Source organism: Culex quinquefasciatus, chromosome 2 (assembly GCF_015732765.1).
Source record: "Culex quinquefasciatus strain JHB chromosome 2, VPISU_Cqui_1.0_pri_paternal, whole genome shotgun sequence".
NCBI lineage: Eukaryota > Metazoa > Arthropoda > Insecta > Diptera > Culicidae > Culex > Culex quinquefasciatus.
In genome coordinates, this window is record NC_051862.1 from 88,965,725 (window position 1) to 88,986,367 (window position 20,643).

A 20,643-nucleotide genomic window follows, 5' to 3' on the forward strand; every position below is an offset into this window, starting at 1 on the left:
TATGACGCCTTCAGTAAATATCCAATCTGCGAACAGTCTTTCTTTCGGAATATGTTTAGGATTTCCTCCTTGATTGCAGGATCTCCTACCTGGGACCGACTAAAACGCACAGGAACGTGAAAACTTGTCTTCTCTTCGTTGTTCTTCAGTTCATAATTAACGAGTTTGATAATCATCATGCTGCTACCCTTTGATGATTAGGCACGTTTGTTCAGGAGGTTTCCACTTCCCCTATCTCTTCTGTTATTCTGTTATTCGATTCCAGGATCATCCTGGTCAATTTTTTGAGGGTGCCGAAAAGTTGGGTGTCAACTTTGGTGTCACTTATTACATACGTCAATACATTAATTTGTTTTTTACATTTAATGTTTTCTTGAAAGTTTTCCTCGATCGATCTCGGTCAACAAGTTACTATTTATACTTCAACTTCACTTTTTACGTTGATATTCTTCCTAACGTCTGATGCCAAGTTGACAGCTGTCATCAGACGTTAGGAAGAGGTACGCGGATACTGGACAGTTTGATGTTGGCTGAGGGTGCCAACTTTATTCTTAACTACCGTAATCTGGGGTGAATCGGGACTACAGTCTGAATAGGGACATCAGTTTTTAGAGCACTTAAAGCTTTTAAATTTGGAAATGGATGTACACATTTTGTTGGCCTGAGTCTGTTCTAACCGAAACCAACCAGAAAAATCAAAATATTGTGCTCCAACATGGTTAAAACTGCTTTCCCAATTCGCCCCATGTGTCCCGATTGACCCCAGTTTACGGTACCAACATTTTAACTTTGAATTTAGTATAAAATTTATTATGATTTTCTCTTAATAAAAACTTCGTTGAATCACAGACTTTGATAACAAGCTAACAAAAAATCATCCCACAGCCTCCAAGATCGGGCTGGACATCGTGCACATGCAGGCCATGTCCGGCCACGACATCGACCAGCTGAGCGAGCTGCAGCTGGAGAAGGTCATCAACACGGTGTCGGTGTTCTACCGCGTGACGCCCAAGCACAAGCTGTCGATCGTGAAGGCCCTGCAGCAAAACGGACACATCGTCGGCATGACCGGCGACGGAGTGAATGACGGGGTTGCGCTCAAGCGGGCCGACATCGGGATTGCCATGGGGAAAAACGGGACGGACGTTTGTAAGGAGGCGGCCGATATGATCCTGGTGGATGATGATTTCCACACAATCATGTAAGGAAGCGGGTGGGGATTGTTAGTATGGAGTCAGGTTTTGAGGTTATGTTTATTGTTTTGCAGTGCTGCCATCGAGGAAGGCAAGGGCATCTTCTACAACATCCGGAACTTTGTCCGCTTTCAGTTGAGTACCTCGATCGCGGCTCTCTCGCTGATTGCGCTGTCCACGTTGATGGGCATTTCGAACCCGTTGAATGCCATGCAGATCCTGTGGATCAACATTATTATGGACGGTCCGCCGGCGCAGTCGCTCGGCGTGGAACCCGTCGATCAGGACGTGCTCAAGCAGAAACCTCGCAACGTTAAACAGCCCATGATCTCCAAGTCGCTGATCATCAACGTGCTCCTGTCGGCCGGGATCATCATTCTGGGAACGCTGTGGGTGTTCCAGCGTGAGATGGCCGACGGAACCGGGGTTACGAGCCGGGATACCACCATGACCTTCACCTGCTTCGTCCTGTTTGACATGTGGAACGCGCTGAGCTGTCGATCGCAAACCAAGAGCGTTTTTCAGGTAGGACTTTAAGACAACCCTAACCTTTCATTCAAGCCTCACAACTTCTCCCCTCTTCCAGATCGGTCTCTTCACCAACCGGATGTTCCTGCTCGCCGTTGGCTTCTCGCTGCTCGGCCAGCTCCTCGTGATCTATTTCCCCCCGCTGCAGATGGTGTTCCAGACGGAGGCGCTCTCCGCGATGGATCTGGTCTTTCTGGTGTCGCTCACGTCGAGCGTGTTCATCGTGTCCGAGCTGAAGAAGTGGTTCGAGCGCACGATGGAGCGACGAATGTACAGAAAGCGCAGCGAGCTGGACTTTGTATGACAAACAGCTCACGCTGGAAGATTGCACAAGGACTAAACAAAAAAGTAAGTGGGAAGTATGCGTTGAAACTGAACATCAAACACATCAGCAGCAGCAACAACACGATGTAAGAGACTTATTTAAGCTTAACGTTCAACACTGTTCGAGGAAAGCGGATCGAATCGACCATTTCTTTTGCGTTTCCAGTTTATCAATAATTAAGGTAAAACTGAAAAAAAATACTTGACAACAGTTTGCCCCACACACAAACACAACATTCGTAACTAAAAGTGGACCCTAGACACGTATACACGATAGAAATGATGATATTTTTAAAGGCAAGCCGTAAAATGAGACAGAAAAAGAGGAGAAACGTTTTGGGGGAAGACACATGTCCGTTTTCTTACTTATTTACAAAGGCAGAAATAGGTTTACTTAGCGCTATTTATAAAGTATTTTTGTAGATATTTTAAATCAATCAACTATAACTATCGCCGGATTCTCATTAATTGATAGCTCATATTTATGTGTACACCGAAACGTATGGTTTTGCCAAAATTCCCTTTATTGTTTGTGTAGCCGATCGTCAATACATCTTTTTTTCTCTCTTTTATGAGTTATAATTTTATGTGTTTTTTTACTTTTTCGAGAACAGACGTCCAGAATTGTTTGTTTGTTTGGCAGCACTGCCGCAGCGGTTCTTTGTTTGTAAACAATAGTGCTCGCTGATCAAGTCAACTTTGGGCAACTTTTAACAACATTTTGATCACCTTCAATTGAGAGTGTAGTCGTTCGGTGGTCAGATGTCACTTGACGTAAACAAATGATTTCGTTGTGGGAAAAGTGGTTCGAGAATCGTTCAAAAATCGACATTTTGTTATTTTTCTTAGAAAATTGGACCAAGCTTGTCATTTTCACATGGCTTAAAAGAGCATAAGTGTTTTCGCAAATCTCCGCAACTTGTGGCGCTCAAACCAAATCAAATTACGCACAAAACTACGGATTTTTAACTCGAACGTGAATGCGGAGCTGCAACGGATCGTTTGCACGAAACATTTTAACCTCACTTTTCGGCACCCCCAGCAAACGTCAAGCAACCTACAAACTTGCTGCCGGATCTTTTCCAGTAGAAATCCGGACTATGATTCGGAAGTAAACTTGTACTCCTATGACGTTTGTTGAGGGGGCTCTACTAGAGACCCTAAATAGGGAGACTGGTCTAAGCTTGCTAAATCGATCTGGCAACGTATGTTTTGAGCTTGGCAACACTGATAAGTTTTGCTGGGCGTAAAGGCAAATGCTCGTTTGGATACGTCAAACTCGCGTCTGTTTGGGTACGTCAAATTCACTTCGTCCAGTCTCCCTATTTAGGATCTCTAGGCTCTACTCATCGGTACAACGTGCTGCAGGATCTCATTTCGGAATTCTTCCGGACAAGATCCGACAGCAAGTTTTTTCAATAGACAAATCTCGCTAAAACCAAACCAAGCTCGATCGATTATTTATTACAGTTATGTTCTGGACGTCTGTTCTCTATGATTTCTGTGGTTTCTCGATTAAATTTTCAAAAGGCCCTATCTGCATAGGAAACCCATGAGGGATAGGTTGTTTTGAAAATTTAATCTAGATTTCACCTTATGTTGAAAGAAATTCTGTCCCTTCCTATGCCTTCTAACTTTAAGTAGATCAGTTGTACATTCCTTAACTCGCAGACGGCCCGAACAACTCCAGTGTCACGCGTCTCAAATACTAAGTAAAATGGGTTGTGTTGTGATACAAATTGACAATAAGTACTATCTTTACCCGCGATACAACAGATTAGAGTCCCTCACAAATGTAGGGCGCCCTTTGTTTTAGAGCATTTCCCGAAGTAACCACAAATCTTTGTCCTTTAAATCGTTATTTCTCTCGACAATAATGGATTTGAAGTCGTATTGCAGAAGAATAGATCGAGCTGTGACACTCCGTTCCCGGGCCGTCTGCACCCTTAGAATCTTTAAACTGTGTGTAGTTGGACTGAAAAGGGAAGCAAAATGAAACATATCGAGTAAAACTGCGGTGTCCAAAACCTACTAGCTGAGAGTGCCCACGTGTGGGCAATCGTAGAATGAGAGATATGTTCTAGGGATGCGGTTCAGCGTAGCGAAAATCTACCTGAACTGCTGCGCGAAAGCGAAAGAGTATAGCGCAGGTATAGAGGAGGCGAGTCTTGACGGCAATTAGCAACAACCTTTACGATGATGACAATAGTAACCAGTTCCGTTACATAAAGCGTGTGGTGGCAAGGCTGATTTTCGAAACCGGCTCAACTTGATGAAACTATAACCTTATTTGTTGTGATATACTTTAAACCACATTCACGCGAGTTGGAAACGCGCGGTAGGTATGCGCGGAATGTAATCCCCCGGCTTTCCAAGTGTCGCTGTCTCGAAGTAGGTATATCGATGTCTTACGACGTAACCCGGTTGCACAGGCTTGAAGGCGCCAGAATTTGACCGTTTATTTTGTTGGAATTTGCTGTTTTTAGGTTGTTTAATACCCCAATTACTAGAAAGTTAGGTGGAAGTACACTTGGAATGATTTTAAAAACAAAATACATAAAAAATTTGAAGTCATTTTAACTAGAATTCAAATAGAGCTTTTATTACAAGTAAAACTTCTACGAAGCCCACTGTCAATAGTATGGCGGAAGTAAGTTTGCCTCAAAATCAGTGTCTTCATGTAAGAGTGTCTAGCGGGCACACTGTCAAATGAGCATGGCCACTTTTTCTCCCAAGTAAACGACAAACCGTCGGTCAAACCAAACAAATTTGTTGCCGGTGTCCTACACTGTGACTAGAACTTCTTCATTTTGAGCTAAAATAACTTTCACCATACTTTTTTCAATGGAACTCATTCACATTTGTTATATCACTGGATTTCAATCAAAGTTTCATCACAATATTATGTGTTGAACACCAAATCATTTTCAATGAATTATGGAAACTCAATTGTGAAATATTCATTTTTAAATCATTCCAAGTGTAATTTTACCTAATCTTATGAAAAAAGCTTCTCAAAACACCCTGAAAGCTACCAATTTCACCTGGAAACTAAAAATAAAGTCGATTGCAGTTTGACAAAAAGCAGCAGAAACGTTTGAACAATCACCACCAGCGAAAGCAGTTGATCTGATTGGTTGTCTTCTAAAACAATGAGAAAACAAACAATATCAGCAGCGCTAACAAGATCAGCGAATCCTTAACAACAACAAAAAAGATGTGAAAGAGTCTAACAGCAAGCATAACAACAACAACATAACAGCAACAAACACCTACCAAGCAAATCTTCTAGCGTGAGAATGATCGAAAAACATGATGACAATTGCAAAACAAAAATGAAAGAAATTAAATAAATGAATATACCAAAACAAATTGTGACAAAACTGAAATAATTAACTACCAATAAACTAATCGGCATTTAGACATGCACAAACTACAGAAATAATTTGTTGAATAGGTTTTTGAAAGTTTGAAACACGATTGAAAAACAAAACACAGCAAAATCAAACCCGAAAATAGAATAGAATGAGTTTCTTGTTCAATATTTGTGAATAATGTGAAAAAAAAAATCTGGTAGGAAAACAAAACCAACAAAAAAAAACTCTTCGATTGTTCTTAGAAGAAACGTAACAAAAAGTGTAACTGCTAAAGAAAATCTGAAGTAAGAAGCAAGAGATCACACGTCAACCACAAGAGCACAACATCATCATCATTTTAGAAGCACAATCAATTACTGCAATCAACTTGAAAAGCACGAGCGTGAACTTTGAAGCAAAGCCCATCACCATCATCAGCACATTTTTTGAAAGTTTGCGAACTTTCCCAACAACAAAAATATCATGCAAATATCATCAATTTGATGCTTTTCTACTGTGCTGCCTTTTTTCGGCAGCCAAAAAAAAATCATACCCAAATAAAAAGCAAAATTATTTCATTGTACATATAAGCCAGCCATACCCAGTATTAGTTACAATTTGGTGTGAATTCAGTGTTGGTAAAATATTCCCCTCCTATCTCTCTCGAAAATGAATTTCATTCTTCATCCTCCAAACTTTGACCACCTCTTGCTTTGTCCGCTTCAGGCAACACTTATTCTAAACATCGATCGAACTTTTCTGTCGCCTTCACCAAACACACAAACACATAAATTCGCCACATATCAGGTCGTTCACAAAACGAAAATCTCTCTTTTGGGGAGATCGATCTCGAAGATCGGTTGCGATTTTTTTTTGTTGCAATTTTCCATTGTGAAGAATGATCGCAAACGAAACTTTGAGATATTCAAACCCATTTTCACACATTCCAGTTTGAGCGTGAAATTTGACAGATTGTTACACGCAAAAGTGATGTTGTTCAATTTGGTTTGTTATTTAGGTTATTCGCAACGCGCGTTTATTTTTGAGTAACTTTTTTTTTATTTAGGTTTCTCGCAACGTGGATTACTTTTTTGTTATGAAACTGTGTTTTTTAATCGCAACGCAGTGTTTAATTTAAGTTGTTTTTTTTTATTAAAAAAAACTTGATAGATTCAAAATTAAATATTTTTAAAGAGATTTTTTTATTATTTAAATTTTGCGTGTTGGAATCTATGTCAATAAAACCGTTCAACTCCATCAGTTTCCCTCACCCCGATGCTGTATTTCGACTTTTTACTAAACTATTTACAAGCATTATTATACATGTGCGCACAGTTCTTTCCTTATAATCTTATACAACAACAAAAGAAATTAAAAGACAAAAAATATCATTGCCAAACCCGCATCAAGTCTCTCGCAAATACACATACACAAATTACACACTCAAGCATTAAACACACAAACACATTAAGCAGATGATGCAGAAGCGACGCGAAAACAATAAAATTGGAGCAACAGCAATAAAAAAAGTAACGGATGCATACATTTGAACGTACCAGCACTACTAAACTAAAAGTGTATTTAACGCAAATATTAAACAACCGAGGCAGAAGCAACATGAGCAACAAAAAAAAAAGAAACAAGAATAACATAATTAAATGGGTGTAATCGATACAAATATAACCTAACCAAGTGAAAGAACTGTTACCATTTGGAAAATAAACTTTTTTTTCAGTTTGATCACGATTGAGTGTAAGTGTGAAATTCACTTCACAGTTGATTTAATAAAATAATTTGCATACAATTTCGCTCAAATTAAGACGCTTTTTACATATTTTTTTCCAAATGAAAACAAATTTGTGTTTTCAAATTGAAGCACAGCTTTTGTGGAATAAATTACAAAAAAATACATTAAAAAAGATACGAGCCGACCAATGTTTGAGTACTACAAATATTTTCAATTGCAAACCAAATAGTGAAAATTACATTTTGATTTAATCAAGCAAAGCAAGCAACTATGTAGTACTCATTCGAAGAAGAAGAAAACAAAACAAAAAAAAACTCATAACACACATTAACAACAGTGGAACAATAGACGATAAACTTTACAGGTTCAGTTTTATGCACTTATTGGTCGTAGCGAAGTATCACATCCCGAGTCCCACGTCATTTCGATTATGCGCTCGTTACAACGTTGCTTTCTCTCCTTTCGTGTATCGAAAACCACGAAGCTGCTGAATGAATCTAGCGCGAACTAGAAATGGGCAATGATTTCCGGCTTTTGCTTTCGCCTCTCTTTCTGATTCTTCTACGATCTTCGGATAGGGGACCTTAATTGATCGAAGGATGGGAGGAAAGAGAACCGCGTGAGGCTGAGGGCAGATGCAATCCTGTAAGGGGGTTTGATTCAGTTGAAATTAAGTCCTGATCAAATAGGGAGTGTAGTTTCGATCGTGGATAGCTTCAGTTATTTCGAATTCTGTATAAAGCGTAATTCTGAAATTCTTAAACATTCAAATATTCTGCCAGAAAGTTTGATAAGTTCAGTATATGATAAGTGTCCGGTTTTCCATGGAATTACTCAAAAGATTTGGGTAAGCTTAAGGGTACAACCAAGGAAGTTGTTGTCTTCTTATTCCAAAATTGTTGAACATACATACCTAATCCTGAAATAATTTGATTATAAAAATTTACTAATTTTGTTCTAAATCTTTTTGGAAATACAGTACTTGTTCGGTAACCGGGCTGAGAACGTAGCCCAGTTACCGAATGCTGCTCGCTAACTGGGCTGAACGAAAAATGACGAGGGGTCCACCGATGCATAACAATTTCTCTACAAAATATAAAAATAAATGTTGCCTATATTTGTTTCCAGAGCTCAATTTTAAATGTTCCTTTCATTTTGACATGAAATTTAAAAAAAAAAGATTTTTAATTTGTTTAGCTTGCTTTTTGCATCCACTGACCCCTGGATCATTTCGGTTTGTTTTTGTTTTTTGACGTTTGTCTGCTTATTAAGTGGGCTACAGCCCAGTTACCGAGCACCCAGTTAAAAAGCAGCCCAGTTAAACAACGCCAATTACCGAACAAGTACAGTCATCCCACATATTCGGAACCAAGTTCGGAACACCCACAAATTCGGAACACTTTTGTGATAATTTGTCAATCCAGGTTGCAGGCCAAGGGTGAAATGATACCTTTTCGGTTGACACCCGGTGAGGAACATCCTGGAAGGAGCGGAACTACACCCGTAGTGCTGTTAGCTGACCTAGACCTTGGTCAAAACAGCTGCTCTGGTTCCTTGCAAGTTACCCATTTTCTTACCTCCACGTTGGCTTGGTTTCGTCATCATGATGACAACACGTGACCTTGCTGGTGGCCTGTGGAAACGAACTCGTAAACCTTTGACCAGCGAGGGTCAGAGTAGAGACGGCCAAAAGAAAGGGATGCGCAATGTGGGAAGGGAAGATTGTAGACGGTATTGTTTTGATTCACAGCATGTTGAGTTAACTGTTGTGGATGTACCTGATACATCGCAATACGGGGTTTCTTTTCTTTCCACTTTCAGCTACTATCTATCTTCTATTTCTTTATTATGTATAACTGATTTTCTAATTCTGCTTCTGTTTACTATCCACCATTTTATTTGGATTGCATGATCTTTCGTTTCTCTTATTTTCTTATACTAATGCATCTTTTTGTTTGTTTTGTTTTTGTTTGTTTCCATTTTCATGTCGTGTCTGGGCCTACGGTTGGAGAACGATTGCACCACGACAACCACTTTGGAGTGATATTATCACACTGGAGACAACAGCAACAACATAAGAAACCCTGATGTCACTCAGGTTCACGAAAGTAACTGTATCGATATTTTATAGTGTTTATATTTTACTAACATCCCTTTCTTTGCAGAGCACGGACTACATCATAAAGCGGCAATGTGGGAAAGGGAAGTAATTTGTGATTGTAGAAGGTATTGTTTTGATCCACAGCATGTTGAACGAACTGTTGTGGATGTACCTAGAACATCGCAACTCGGAGTATCTCTTCTTCTTATCTCCAACTACTTTAGTCCTGTTTCACTTATCTGTCAAGTCTCCTCTACTTTATTTGCCAGTTTTAACTGCTATGTGTTTTCCTAACATCCCCAATCGGCTCCTGAAGTTGTCATTAATGCTATCTAAGCTTATATGATATTATTTATCCTTTATCAGATAGCTTTTTCATAAATTATTGCCTATATTTTTAATCTACTTCATACAGCTTTTACTCTTCTTTCCTTCAACATACACTTATTCTTTCAGTATCGAACTTTATGTAGTTTGCTTTCCTTTATTGTCTATTGTTTTAATCTACGTCCTTTTCTTCAAACAAGTAAGGTTTGAGTCCTTACTCAATATATTGAATGATCAAAGTCACACACAACGTTATTGTACTTTTGGTAAACTTTTTAATAACATGCTTAGGTTCAAAACATTGTAACAAAACACCGCGACAGAAGAAATAGCAACAGATTAACACGATTCAACATTAGGGAAGATTTCAGGAGAAAACAGTACACAGTAAATAACAATTAGTTTTTGAATTCAAACTAAAAAATAAAACAATACTTGCTTTTATGAAAATTGATAGGCACACTATAAATGGTTAGGCGCTTATACTTACATCAAACCCTACGTAATGTACCACCCCCGGCCGAGTTAAAATGCGTAACCGGAAAAGAAGGTGTGCATGCCTGGCACGAACACTCAAAGCGTGTTCTAGTGTGCTGCTCGTACTGACTCAGAGCAAGGGTGAGATGTAGGTGTAAGGGCAGTGCGTGTTCGTCGGGAACCTGGTGCATAAGATCGGTCAAGGCCCGTTCTTACACTGAAAATTGCGAAATTGCGAATTGCGAATTTGTCAATCCAGGTTTTTAAGCCAAGATGGCGTTTGAATGTTGAACGTCCGAAATGTCAAAATCGCGCAGTAGCACCAACATTAGAAAAAAAATGCGGCTGTCATGCCATGGCACACTTTTTTCGTAATGTTGGTACCACTGCGTGATTTTGACATTTCGGGCGTTCACCATTCGAACGCCATTTTCGCTTAAAAAGCTGGATAGCATGCCAAATTCATTTTTTCTGTCGACCCTACTATTTTTAGGACCTTTATTTAGACATTTTCTTGCTATTTCACTAATAAAAGTAGTACTTTTAAAACAAAAAACTGCATCTCAAGACTTTTTCATTCAGAGCAGCAAAACACTTCCCCCAAATTGCCTGTTCCATAATTGTGGGATGTTATTGTGCCTCCCACAATTGTGGAACACCTGAATTTAACTGATATTTTCACAAAAAAAGTTATCAGGCCATTCATAAAACATAACTAAGTTTGAGTTTCTCTGGTTTCAGAGCGTGAAGTCATTATTTTGTAAAAGTTATGTACTCATGGAGAGAACCAAAGTTTATTTACATCCGTAAGAAAAAAGTGTTCCGAATTTGTGGATTTCAAGGGTTAAAGTTTTTCTTCAAAAACTTGATATAAAAATTAAAATTTGCAGTTGTTCGATAAAGCATTCGAAAGATCGCAAGAAAACCTTACGAATGAAGGTAAAAGCGAATCATTAAGTTCAATTATCGATTTTCCATGATTTTTTGAACATTGGCCGATCTGCAAACTGTTCCGAATATGAGGGATGACTGTACTGTAGTAGCTTAGGGAATGAATTAAAAATTAAATCGAGAGTTCCCGTAGTTTAGAAGATACTAAAATGTCTGTAACAATAATCTGGGTGCAAAAGCTCTGATTTATGTGCACCGTTAAATTGACTGAAAAAATCGCTTCATTTACTAATGTTTGAATTTTTAGTATTTATTATAAATATGAACTTTCACATATCATACCATTATGGGAGTAGTTTTTCGTGATTATTAGTGTTGTATTCATTTGATCGGATAAATCGTTATCCATGAGTAATTCCCTATGCTTTGTCGAATCGACTTTTCTTAGATATTTTTTTGATATTGTTTCAATGTTTTTTTATGCATTCCATTCGCATTTCCTGTTACCATTAGTTTTTTTTTCAAAAAATAGTGAGTAAGGCAAAATATTAAGGGCTTGTCATACAAAACGGGTATGTAAATGTGAAAAAAATGTATTCTTAGAAGAGATTTTCTGATCGATGTCTTTGGTGTCTTCAGCAAAATTGTTGATAATGGTTAGGACTCAAAAAAAAAACAGTACATGGAAAAAATCCTGTTTTTTTATTTCACTTTCTATTTTTTGTTTTTCACTCTAAATTTTTTTCTACACACTTAGATATTTTAACGAATTCGGTGAAGTTTACCGAATTTTCAATTGCTGAATATTTCGGTAAATTGATGATTACATATGGGGCAAAGGGGCGCACTTCATTTTTTTGGGCAATTGCCTGGTTCTTGTGATGTAAGCGATTTGAGGTGAATCCTAGTAGGGGAAATATACCCATTTTAATCACTCTAAGCCGTTCGACCAATTCTCATTACTTTTGCCGTTTTCCGCTATTAAATCAACATTTTCAGATGTATCAACAATGGAGAGTTGCTTGCTCACTTTTATTTATTACTTTGGAACAGTAAAAAACACTTTATAAAAGCTACAATTCATGATCAAAGTGCTGATAGGCCGATAATAGAGAAATAGGCTGAAAAAGGGTATAGTTCCCCTACTATATTTTGAAGGCTATGGACAAGGGTACCATTTGGTATATACAACGAATCAAAAATATTTTATGGTCACCAGCGACAGAACGATTACCATTAGGTGCGCACCTTAGCCCCACTCTACTCTACAACCAATATTCGGTAAAATTATGTTAATTTCGACAGATGGTTTACCGATCTAAGCTTTACTCATTTTTCAACTACCGAATTCGGTAAAAAATCTTAGTGTTGAGGCTGTATCTCAGCAACAGTTCGTTTCTTTTATGTTCAAAATAATAAGCTTAAATTACTGATATTATTGTTCACAGCGATAAAACTTATTTTTCTTAGCACAATTACCCTTAAAAGACCACAAAAGGTTTAAAATCAATTTTGGAAAACTAGCCTAGCCATGGGACGATTTGGCTTGATCTTGACATAAATTTCAATTATTTCTTAATCCACTCAAGTCTGAATGGACGTGGAGAATGGATTTTCCGAAAAATTGTGAAGTTTTGAATTCTGGAGTTTTTTTTAATGTCCAATAAACCAAATTTCAGGGAGCGGCCGTGGCTGACTGGTTACGGTGTTCGCTTTGTAAGCGAATGGTTCTGGGTTCGATTCCCATCTGCTCCCAACGAGAAAGTTATGAACACATAAATTTGAAATGATGAATATGAACGAAAAATCAAAGTCGGGGTTCGATCCCCCGTCCTTTGGATTGGTAAGCAAAAATGCTAACCACTAGGCCATGACGACTTGGTGAGCGTCGACTGGAATTAGGAATACTGTTACAGAGAGCGAGTTGTGGCGCTATAACCACGGCAAATAGTGTCCAGGGCATTCGTGGAAATACAATGTCCCATCCCAGAGGGTCCCGGAGTACCAAACCTTCTTAGCATGGTGCTCCCAACGAATACAACCAAATCACGGGGCGTATGGTGGTGTGTCCCCACGCTTCTTCCTCCCCTGTCGATTCAGAATTGTGTTGTTGTTCGAACACTCAGTGCTCAAACTCAACCCAATTACGAGTCATCTCTGCGATACGGTTTTACGCAGTAGGTCTGGCCGCTTTAACGCTTGTGATGTTTCAATGCATTCCGATGCAATGGCGCACTACAAATGTTAATAAATGACAAGAAGAGTGCTAGGCGTCATCTAACCTAAGGCACTTTCCAGGATCCCTTAGAAAGATTGGCTGCGCTAGGGTCTGATTAGATTAGATTAGAAATGTCCAATAAACCAAATTTCCAGTTTTTGCTTTTTGGGTGTTTTTGAAACCGCCTTGAGTCAGGGGTATTAAAAAACACCCAAAAATCAAAAACTGAAAATTTGGTTTATTGGACCTTTAAAAAAAAAAACTCCAGAATTGTTGTTGCAAATCGACGCCAACATTTCAAAAAGCATCATGTACAAACCATGCGTTTTGAGAAAAACGAATTTGAATGTTGAGCATCCATTTTCAATTCCCATTTTAATATAAAAGCAAAATAAGATGTTCTAATGATAACAAACGATGAAAAACGTTGCTTTTATTGATACTTGATCATCCAAATTCAATAAAACGTTATTTCCGTAATTTTATTTGAGAAAACAAACATAACTTCTTTTGAAATCACCAACGTCTATATCACCCTGCTGTCATTGAGGGGGACGCTTTGTTATGATTCGTTTTTCTTCGCCGAATGTACATGGCGCTTTGTTCATGTAGCTTTTTTTCCGTCACGAGGTTCATGTAGTCTTTTGTTTGACAGGTTGACAGGGCTATATAAACAGGGACTGCTGATGGCAGAGATGTTGTTTATGTTACTTTATTTAAAATCGTGATTAAACAGACTTTACTGAAGTAACTTTTGCTCATTTTTGGTGGAGAGGTAGCTTATTAGGAGTACTTTCAGAATATGCAATAACCCAGACAGTGTCAAAATGTACATGATGCCTTTTGAAATGTTACCGTCGAAATGGAAAGGGGCAATTTTTGGTTTGATTGAAAATTAGGGTGGTTCACTATTAGGGTGGTTTTATAAATCTAACTTTCAGGAATAGTTTTGAGTTTTTTTAGTTTCTTTTTAGTTGTTGGGCTTGCCAATTGGGTCCTAAAATGAAGCTTAGATTGCTGATATTATTGTTTACAGCGATAAAGCTTATTTTTCTGAGTACAATGACCCTTTGTACGACCACAAAGAGTTTAAAATGGATTTTTAAATCAATTTTGAAAAATTAACCTCGCGGTCCTTCTTGACAGAAAAGCTCCTACTTGACAGCTCGTTCCAAGGGGACCATAGTTGATCCATCGAAAAAATGTTGTCTTTTCAATATTTTTTTTTGCATGAAAATGAAAAAAAGTGATCAGAAAAGGTTTTTAATCGTGTTTTTTACCGTTGTACATAAAAATTGGCATAGGGCTTTAGTACCCAATTAGCAACTTTTTCGAAGACACCAAAATTTTATCTCGCAATCTACGCCTTCTATGACAAAATTGAGAAAAAGCATCTGAGCAAACCTTCAAAAATCAGTTTCAGGGTTAAGTTTTAGAGAAAGTGATGTTCCGAGCACTTTTAGAGCTCAAAAACAAAAACAAACTTTTGTTTTGACAAGTCAATTTAGACTGAACAAATATCAGGGGTATTTTAAACTCGAGTCATCTTCATTTGAAAATGTCAAATTTTCATGGGAAAAGTTAAGGGTTAGAGAATCGGTGAATACAACCGACAGATTTAGATCGATTAAGGCGAGATCCATCAAAAACTGAACTTTACACGTGATGCCTCTAATATCGCTATTATCGGCTTTTGTGCCTTGACTAGATGTAATTCGATTGAAAATGAAGAAAAACATGCCACAATAACTCTTAGTTATCAGAGATCAAGGGTTAATTAGGATGAAATCGTTGAAAACGTCATCGTTCTTTGTATACTCGATAGCGTTGAGAGAATAAATGGTTATCAAAATTAAATAGGACAAGCGGCGACTTTTATTCCGATTACAATGTTGTAAAACTTTTTTTAAGAAAAAAATCAGCATAAAAAATCCCAAATATCAAACCTAAAATGTAAAGCAAGATTTTAAAAATAGGCATGTAAAAAACTTGTTTTAGCTATTTATACACAACGTGAGTAATAAGATTATTGTGCGTGATTTCCAAAGCATGATGAATCGGATACAAATTTATGTTTTGTCATTATTGAACAAATAATTTTCGCCATCGACACGCGAATGTAAACAGAGATGTGCTACGTACAAGTGGATGGTCATCTCCGGCTCTCGCTGTCTCTGTGTTTGTTAAAAGGTCAGTTTGTGGCCAATCTTTGCGTGAACTGGACGGACAAGTTTCGTTCCTAGAAATTTTGTCAAATTTATTTGTTAGTATAAGATTCGATCAAAGGTTTACAATTGGTAGCAATTGTTAAGTTAGCATATCAAACAATTGCGCGTTTTAGTGGTGAATAAGTCGTGGAATTTTGAATGATCAACTTGGCTCAAACACATTCGGTATCAGGTGCTTGATTGAAGCGTATAAAAGTGAAGTGGTTGTAAGTGAGTGTTGTGTCGGGGAGTATACTGCTGATTATTCGGTTCAAGATTAATAATTATCGCAGAGGGTTGTTGTTTCCAGCGACAACAGATTGTTGGTATGTATGATAAATCTAGTTTTACTTTGTTTCTAAGTATTTGAAGTTATTTTTAAATATTTTGTTTAGGGAGTTCTAACGTTTATTTGAAATGAACACAGAAGAGAAAGAGCACATTGAAACAATAAAAACCTGGCTAACAACCCAGCATCATCTTCCAACAATAAGTGGTAAGCTCTGTGAAACTTAACATACTCTACTATTGAAATTAAACAAATCTCTCATCCTGTCCAGACACGACCGTGCACAGATTCCTGCACTGCAACTATTACGATGAGGAGAAAACCAAAATCACCATCGAAAACTACTACACGATGCGGACCCGATTCAGGGACCTTTTCAGCAACCCGGATCTACTGTGTGACGAGTTTCAAAACGCGATGTCCTTCGCCGACTTTATTCCCCTTCCCCAGACCACTCCGGAGGGCTACAAGGTGGTCCTATTCCGCCTATCGGACACCGATCCGACCCACTTTTCCCAGAGGAATCTGCTGAGATTGTCGGTTTTCCTAAGTTTAGTTTTGACTTATTATACTTTAAACCTTTTTCACAGTTCCCACATTTGTATGCAACAAGTTCTCGAGGAACACGGGATGGCCGCCGGTCACGTGATCATCAACGACATGACGGGCATGAGTTTGGGCCACATGAGACGAATGGAACTGTTTATGTCGAAAAACCACATGGCCTTCATCCAGGAAGCGGCCCCAATTCGGCTGAAAGGCAGTCACATGGTCAACGTTGTACCGTTTGTGGACACACTCATGAAGCTAATGAAGCCCATGATGAAGCGGGAACTGTACGAGCTGGTCCACCTGCATCAGCACAAGGAGTCGCTGTTTCCGTTCGTGCCGCAGGAATGTCTGCCAGCCGAGTACGGGGGAAATGCGGGCACGTTTAAGGAGTTGAGGGGTTAGTTGGAAAATAGTTTTAAACACATTCATTTTTAAATATCTTTTTTATTTTCAGATAACTTCTACGCTAAATTACTATCCAATCGAGACCACTTCATTCGTTACGATCAGGAAAATCTTGTGGATGATAGCAAACGTCCTGAGCAACGTGGATGGTTTAGTATGTTCCGAAGATAGGACATTTTCTGAACAAATATGGAGGAAATCAGTACTGGTTGTGGCGGCAAAATAAAAAAAATAGATAAATAAAAAAAAGTCAATAATTTCATATTTTATTTTTTGTAATCATGTCTGAAGATTTAGTACACTCAAACCCCGATGGTTTGACAACAACTGTTGTCAAACGAACGGGGTCACTTTTTAGTTTGACACCCCTTTTACACGGAGTACACACACACTTTCAAACGTTTGTTTTGATCGTGTGTGTGAGCGCCGTGTAAAAAGTGACAGTTCGTCACTTTTTAGTTTGACTTTGACCAACCAACGGGGTACAAACTAAAAAAGTGTCAAACGAAAAAGTGACCAACCACCGGGGGTTGAGTGTACAATCATCATGGGAGGAAGGAGGCGGATTTCCAAAAATCAGTGTTAGTGTTTTTTTCCGAAATTTCGTGGAAGCCGCAAATCCGTGAAATGTTGGTCTGGGCCTTGCAATTTAAAAATCCCGTGAAATGCGGTGATATTCTAAATAATCAAAGAATTTCCTTCTCACTAATTTCACGATTCCATTGCTAGAAATGCAATAGGTACATTCTCTAGTTGTTTCCCCCCGAAATTTGCGTAAGTTATTATTTTCTTTTTCAGCAATATTAATATTATTTTTTTAGATTGCTAAAATTGGTTAAAATCTATTTACGCCAAGTTTCTGTGGGAATAAGAAGAAGAAGAAGTTTTATACATAAGGAAACTTTTTTTTCGGTAATTCATTGGTAATTTACAATATTTTGGTACATAACTGTAATAATGTGTAAAGCATTTTTGAATAGTTTTTACTTAAAAATTTTTAAACATGGGTTTGAAATTTGACCTTGACCTTAAGCCGACGAACAAAACAAATAGAAAATTTGACCATCCTTTCTTACTGGATAACAATAAAACAAACGATATGTTGATTCAACAATGTCTTACAATAGACAGTTTAAAATATTCGCTAATGGACCGAACTGAACAGGCAGAAATAGGGGAAATGCTGACATTTTAGAATAAAACCCGCCTCCAATCACCCAATCATAAAGATATGGATATCCAAGACTAGATTCTCCTTTTGTAATTGATTGTTTATTTGTGACGAGAGCCTGTTAGTTTACAACTTTTTATCAGGTTAAGGTTGTTTTATTTTTCAATAAATTTGTTATACTAAGATTGAATCAAAGCATTTTTAAAGTATATTTTAAGAATCTCTTCCATTCTATTTTTTTATAAACCAACAACTGGGGTGAATAGGGACTACAAGCTTGAAATGTGGAAAACGAAGCGCTATCCAGCTTTTTAAGCGAAAATGGCGTTCGAATGGTGAACGCCCGAAATGTAAAAATCACGCAGTGGTACCAACGTTACGAAAAAAGTGTGCCATGGCATGACAGCCGTATTTTTTTCTAATGTTGGTGCTAGTGCGCGATTTTGACATTTCGGACGTTCAACATTCGAACGCCATCTTCGCTTAAAAACCTGGATATGTAGTTCTGTGTCTGTTCTATCCAAAACTAATAAAAAATGTCCAAACATTGTACAGCTAAAACAGCTATCCCGTTTCGCCCCAGATGACGGTACCATCTTAAATTTAAAATTTTAAAGAAAAATAAATCAAATTTTAATGATTTTTTTTAAATATCCGGGTTTTTTAAGCGAAGATGGCGTTCGAATGTTGAACATCCGATATGTCAAAATCGCGCAGTAGCGCCAACATTAGACAAAAAATGTGGCTGTCATGCCATGGCACACTTTTTTCGCAATTTTTTCAACAATCCAAGCAAGGTCAAAACAAAAAAAGCAAACACACTGATTCAAAATCACCTAAACTTGCCTGACAGATTTTTCGCGACAGAAAATTGTCGCGAGAGTTAAACTTGCACAATTCGGTTTAGTGCCGCGGCGACAATAAAAGGTTTTTTTTATAGATAACTATATTTTGAAATAAAAAATTAAAAAGAAGGGAAAATCCCTGAGATTTTTTTCAAGAACATTTTAAGGTCAGTTACATAAGTTTTGGATGATAGTTTTTCCTCCTTTTGTTTGAGCTTAAATCGGTGCAGACAGGCTTAACTAATGGATCTCCAACGTTTCAGGTTGATGAAACGGCTCTGCCAGCAGCACCGTTCGCTCTCTTCGATTCTACCGTCGGTTCTCGGTTCGTCGCGGAGGGGTTCGTTCCGACGAATGTCCAGCCCGGAAGCGAAGGATCCTTTCTGCCAGGCAAAGCTTGCCATCGATGAGCTGATCCGGCGGTACAACAGCCAGCTGAGCATGTGCGAGTCGGTTCGCCGGTGGCGGACACTTCCGACGGCACCCCGGCGGGATCCGGGCGATGTGCAGTTTACGCTAATGTGTTATAATATATTGGCGCAGGACTTGCTGGAGATGCACGGAGATTTGTACGATCGGCACGACTCGGTGGCGCTGTCGTGGCCACATCGGTACGACCGGTTGATGGCGGAGATAAATCTGGTGAGGCCGGACATTCTGTGTCTGCAGGAGTTGCAGGACGATCATCGGGAGCAGTTTAGCAACGGGTTGGCTAATTTTAACTATGGGGTGTTGTACAAGAAGCGGACGGGGGATAAGCCGGATGGATGTGCGATCTTCTTTAGGCGGGATCTGTTTGAGCTGGTTGATTATCAGGACGTCGAATATTATCAGCCCAGTGTGAAGCTGTTGGATCGGGAGAACGTGGCTTTGATCGCGAAGCTTCAGGTGAAGGGGAATCCGACGCAACGGTTGGTCGTCGCTACGACCCATCTGCTGTACAATCCACGCCGGCAGGACGTGCGGTTGGCGCAGGTTCAGGTATTGCTTGCGGAACTGGATCGGTTGGCGTTCAGCGGAAGGTTCGCAAACGGAACTCCTAAGTACACGCCCAGCATCGTTTGTGGGGACTTCAACCTCCAACCGTACTCCGCTCCTTACATGCTGATGACGACCGGATACCTGCAGTACGACACGTTGTCTGCCAAAACGCTGGAACCGCATGGTCCTGGATCTCCACTGGGTAGAGTTCTGCTACCACCTTCACTAGGGATAACTGATGACTGCCGACACGAAAATTTGACGGATCGAGCTAACCAGGACGACATCCGCGCCACTAGAGTAAGTCTCCTCAACCCCCAAACAAGAACCACCTTAACCAAATCTCTCCATTCCAGCTCTACAACTCCCAATGCCGCCAGCCGCGCCCGCCCCAAACCGGCGAACCAACCGAACCCTTCTGCCAGGGCACCCTGCGGCACCACCTCAAGTACGCCTCGGCCTACCGGCACAACATCGGCGAGGGCAACCAGGAAGCGTCCACCTTCCAGCGCGACTGGATCACCGTGGACTATCTGTTCTACAGCAAGCACCAGCACACCGGCGGCAAGGCCTTCACCGAGAGCGACCTGAAGCTGGTGTCGGTGTACGGGCTGCCGACGGTGCGGCAAGCGCGCGAGATCTACGCCATTCCGAACATGTACTTCGGTTCGGACCACTTTGCGCTGGCCGGAAGGTTTCTGCTGAAACCGGCCGGGACGGCGACGGCAGCGGCGGCCAAGCCGACCAGTGAGGAGTCGAAGCTGTAGAAGGGCGGGTGAAGGGGACGATTTCACAACTTGATATGATGGTATTTGACGTGGTGTGAATACAAGAGAAAGGTTTTATTTGATAACAATTCCCGGTTGCGTGTAATTGGTTGAGAACATGGCCTTGATCGGATATCGTATCCGGTAGCTTTTCCGTCTACGACCTAGTCAACTGCTCACCTGAATATTTGGAGAGCTCATCGGATAACCAATCTTTGCTGGAGATTCCCACTGAGAATTTTGGCTCGAGCCTCGACTCGATTC

At 39.5% G+C, this 20,643-nt stretch overlaps 3 protein-coding genes across 6 annotated transcripts in view; all 3 read left to right on the forward strand.

Annotated features, from left to right (window-relative positions):
- The window catches only part of LOC6034248 (calcium-transporting ATPase type 2C member 1), a 128,391-nt gene extending 120,882 nt beyond the window's left edge, over nucleotides 1–7,509 (forward strand). For 3 of the 4 annotated variants that reach the window (XM_038251194.1, XM_038251193.1, XM_001844541.2), the window contains exons 7-9: nucleotides 886–1,201; nucleotides 1,268–1,718; nucleotides 1,780–2,025. In XM_038251194.1, the coding sequence (XP_038107122.1) occupies nucleotides 886–1,201; nucleotides 1,268–1,718; nucleotides 1,780–2,025 (1,013 nt within the window). Of the gene's footprint in view, nucleotides 1–885; nucleotides 1,202–1,267; nucleotides 1,719–1,779 lie in introns of all 4 variants that reach the window. The other variant, XM_038251192.1, reaches the window with a different exon arrangement.
- A 7,805-nt stretch (nucleotides 7,510–15,314) lies between these two features.
- Nucleotides 15,315–16,807, forward strand: LOC6034249 (alpha-tocopherol transfer protein-like). The gene is made up of 5 exons (XM_038257519.1): nucleotides 15,315–15,695; nucleotides 15,766–15,865; nucleotides 15,930–16,194; nucleotides 16,249–16,607; nucleotides 16,665–16,807. Exons 2-5 carry the CDS (start codon nucleotides 15,787–15,789, stop codon nucleotides 16,784–16,786), a joined length of 825 nt encoding a protein of 274 aa, XP_038113447.1. The 5' UTR covers nucleotides 15,315–15,695; nucleotides 15,766–15,786; the 3' UTR covers nucleotides 16,787–16,807.
- A 1,985-nt stretch (nucleotides 16,808–18,792) lies between these two features.
- On the forward strand, nucleotides 18,793–20,468 carry LOC6034250 (protein angel). The gene is made up of 2 exons (XM_038256710.1): nucleotides 18,793–19,912; nucleotides 19,969–20,468. The coding sequence occupies exons 1-2, from the start codon at nucleotides 18,875–18,877 to the stop codon at nucleotides 20,377–20,379; spliced, it is 1,449 nt and encodes a 482-aa protein (XP_038112638.1). The 5' UTR covers nucleotides 18,793–18,874; the 3' UTR covers nucleotides 20,380–20,468.
- The last annotated feature ends 175 nt before the right edge of the window (nucleotides 20,469–20,643 follow it).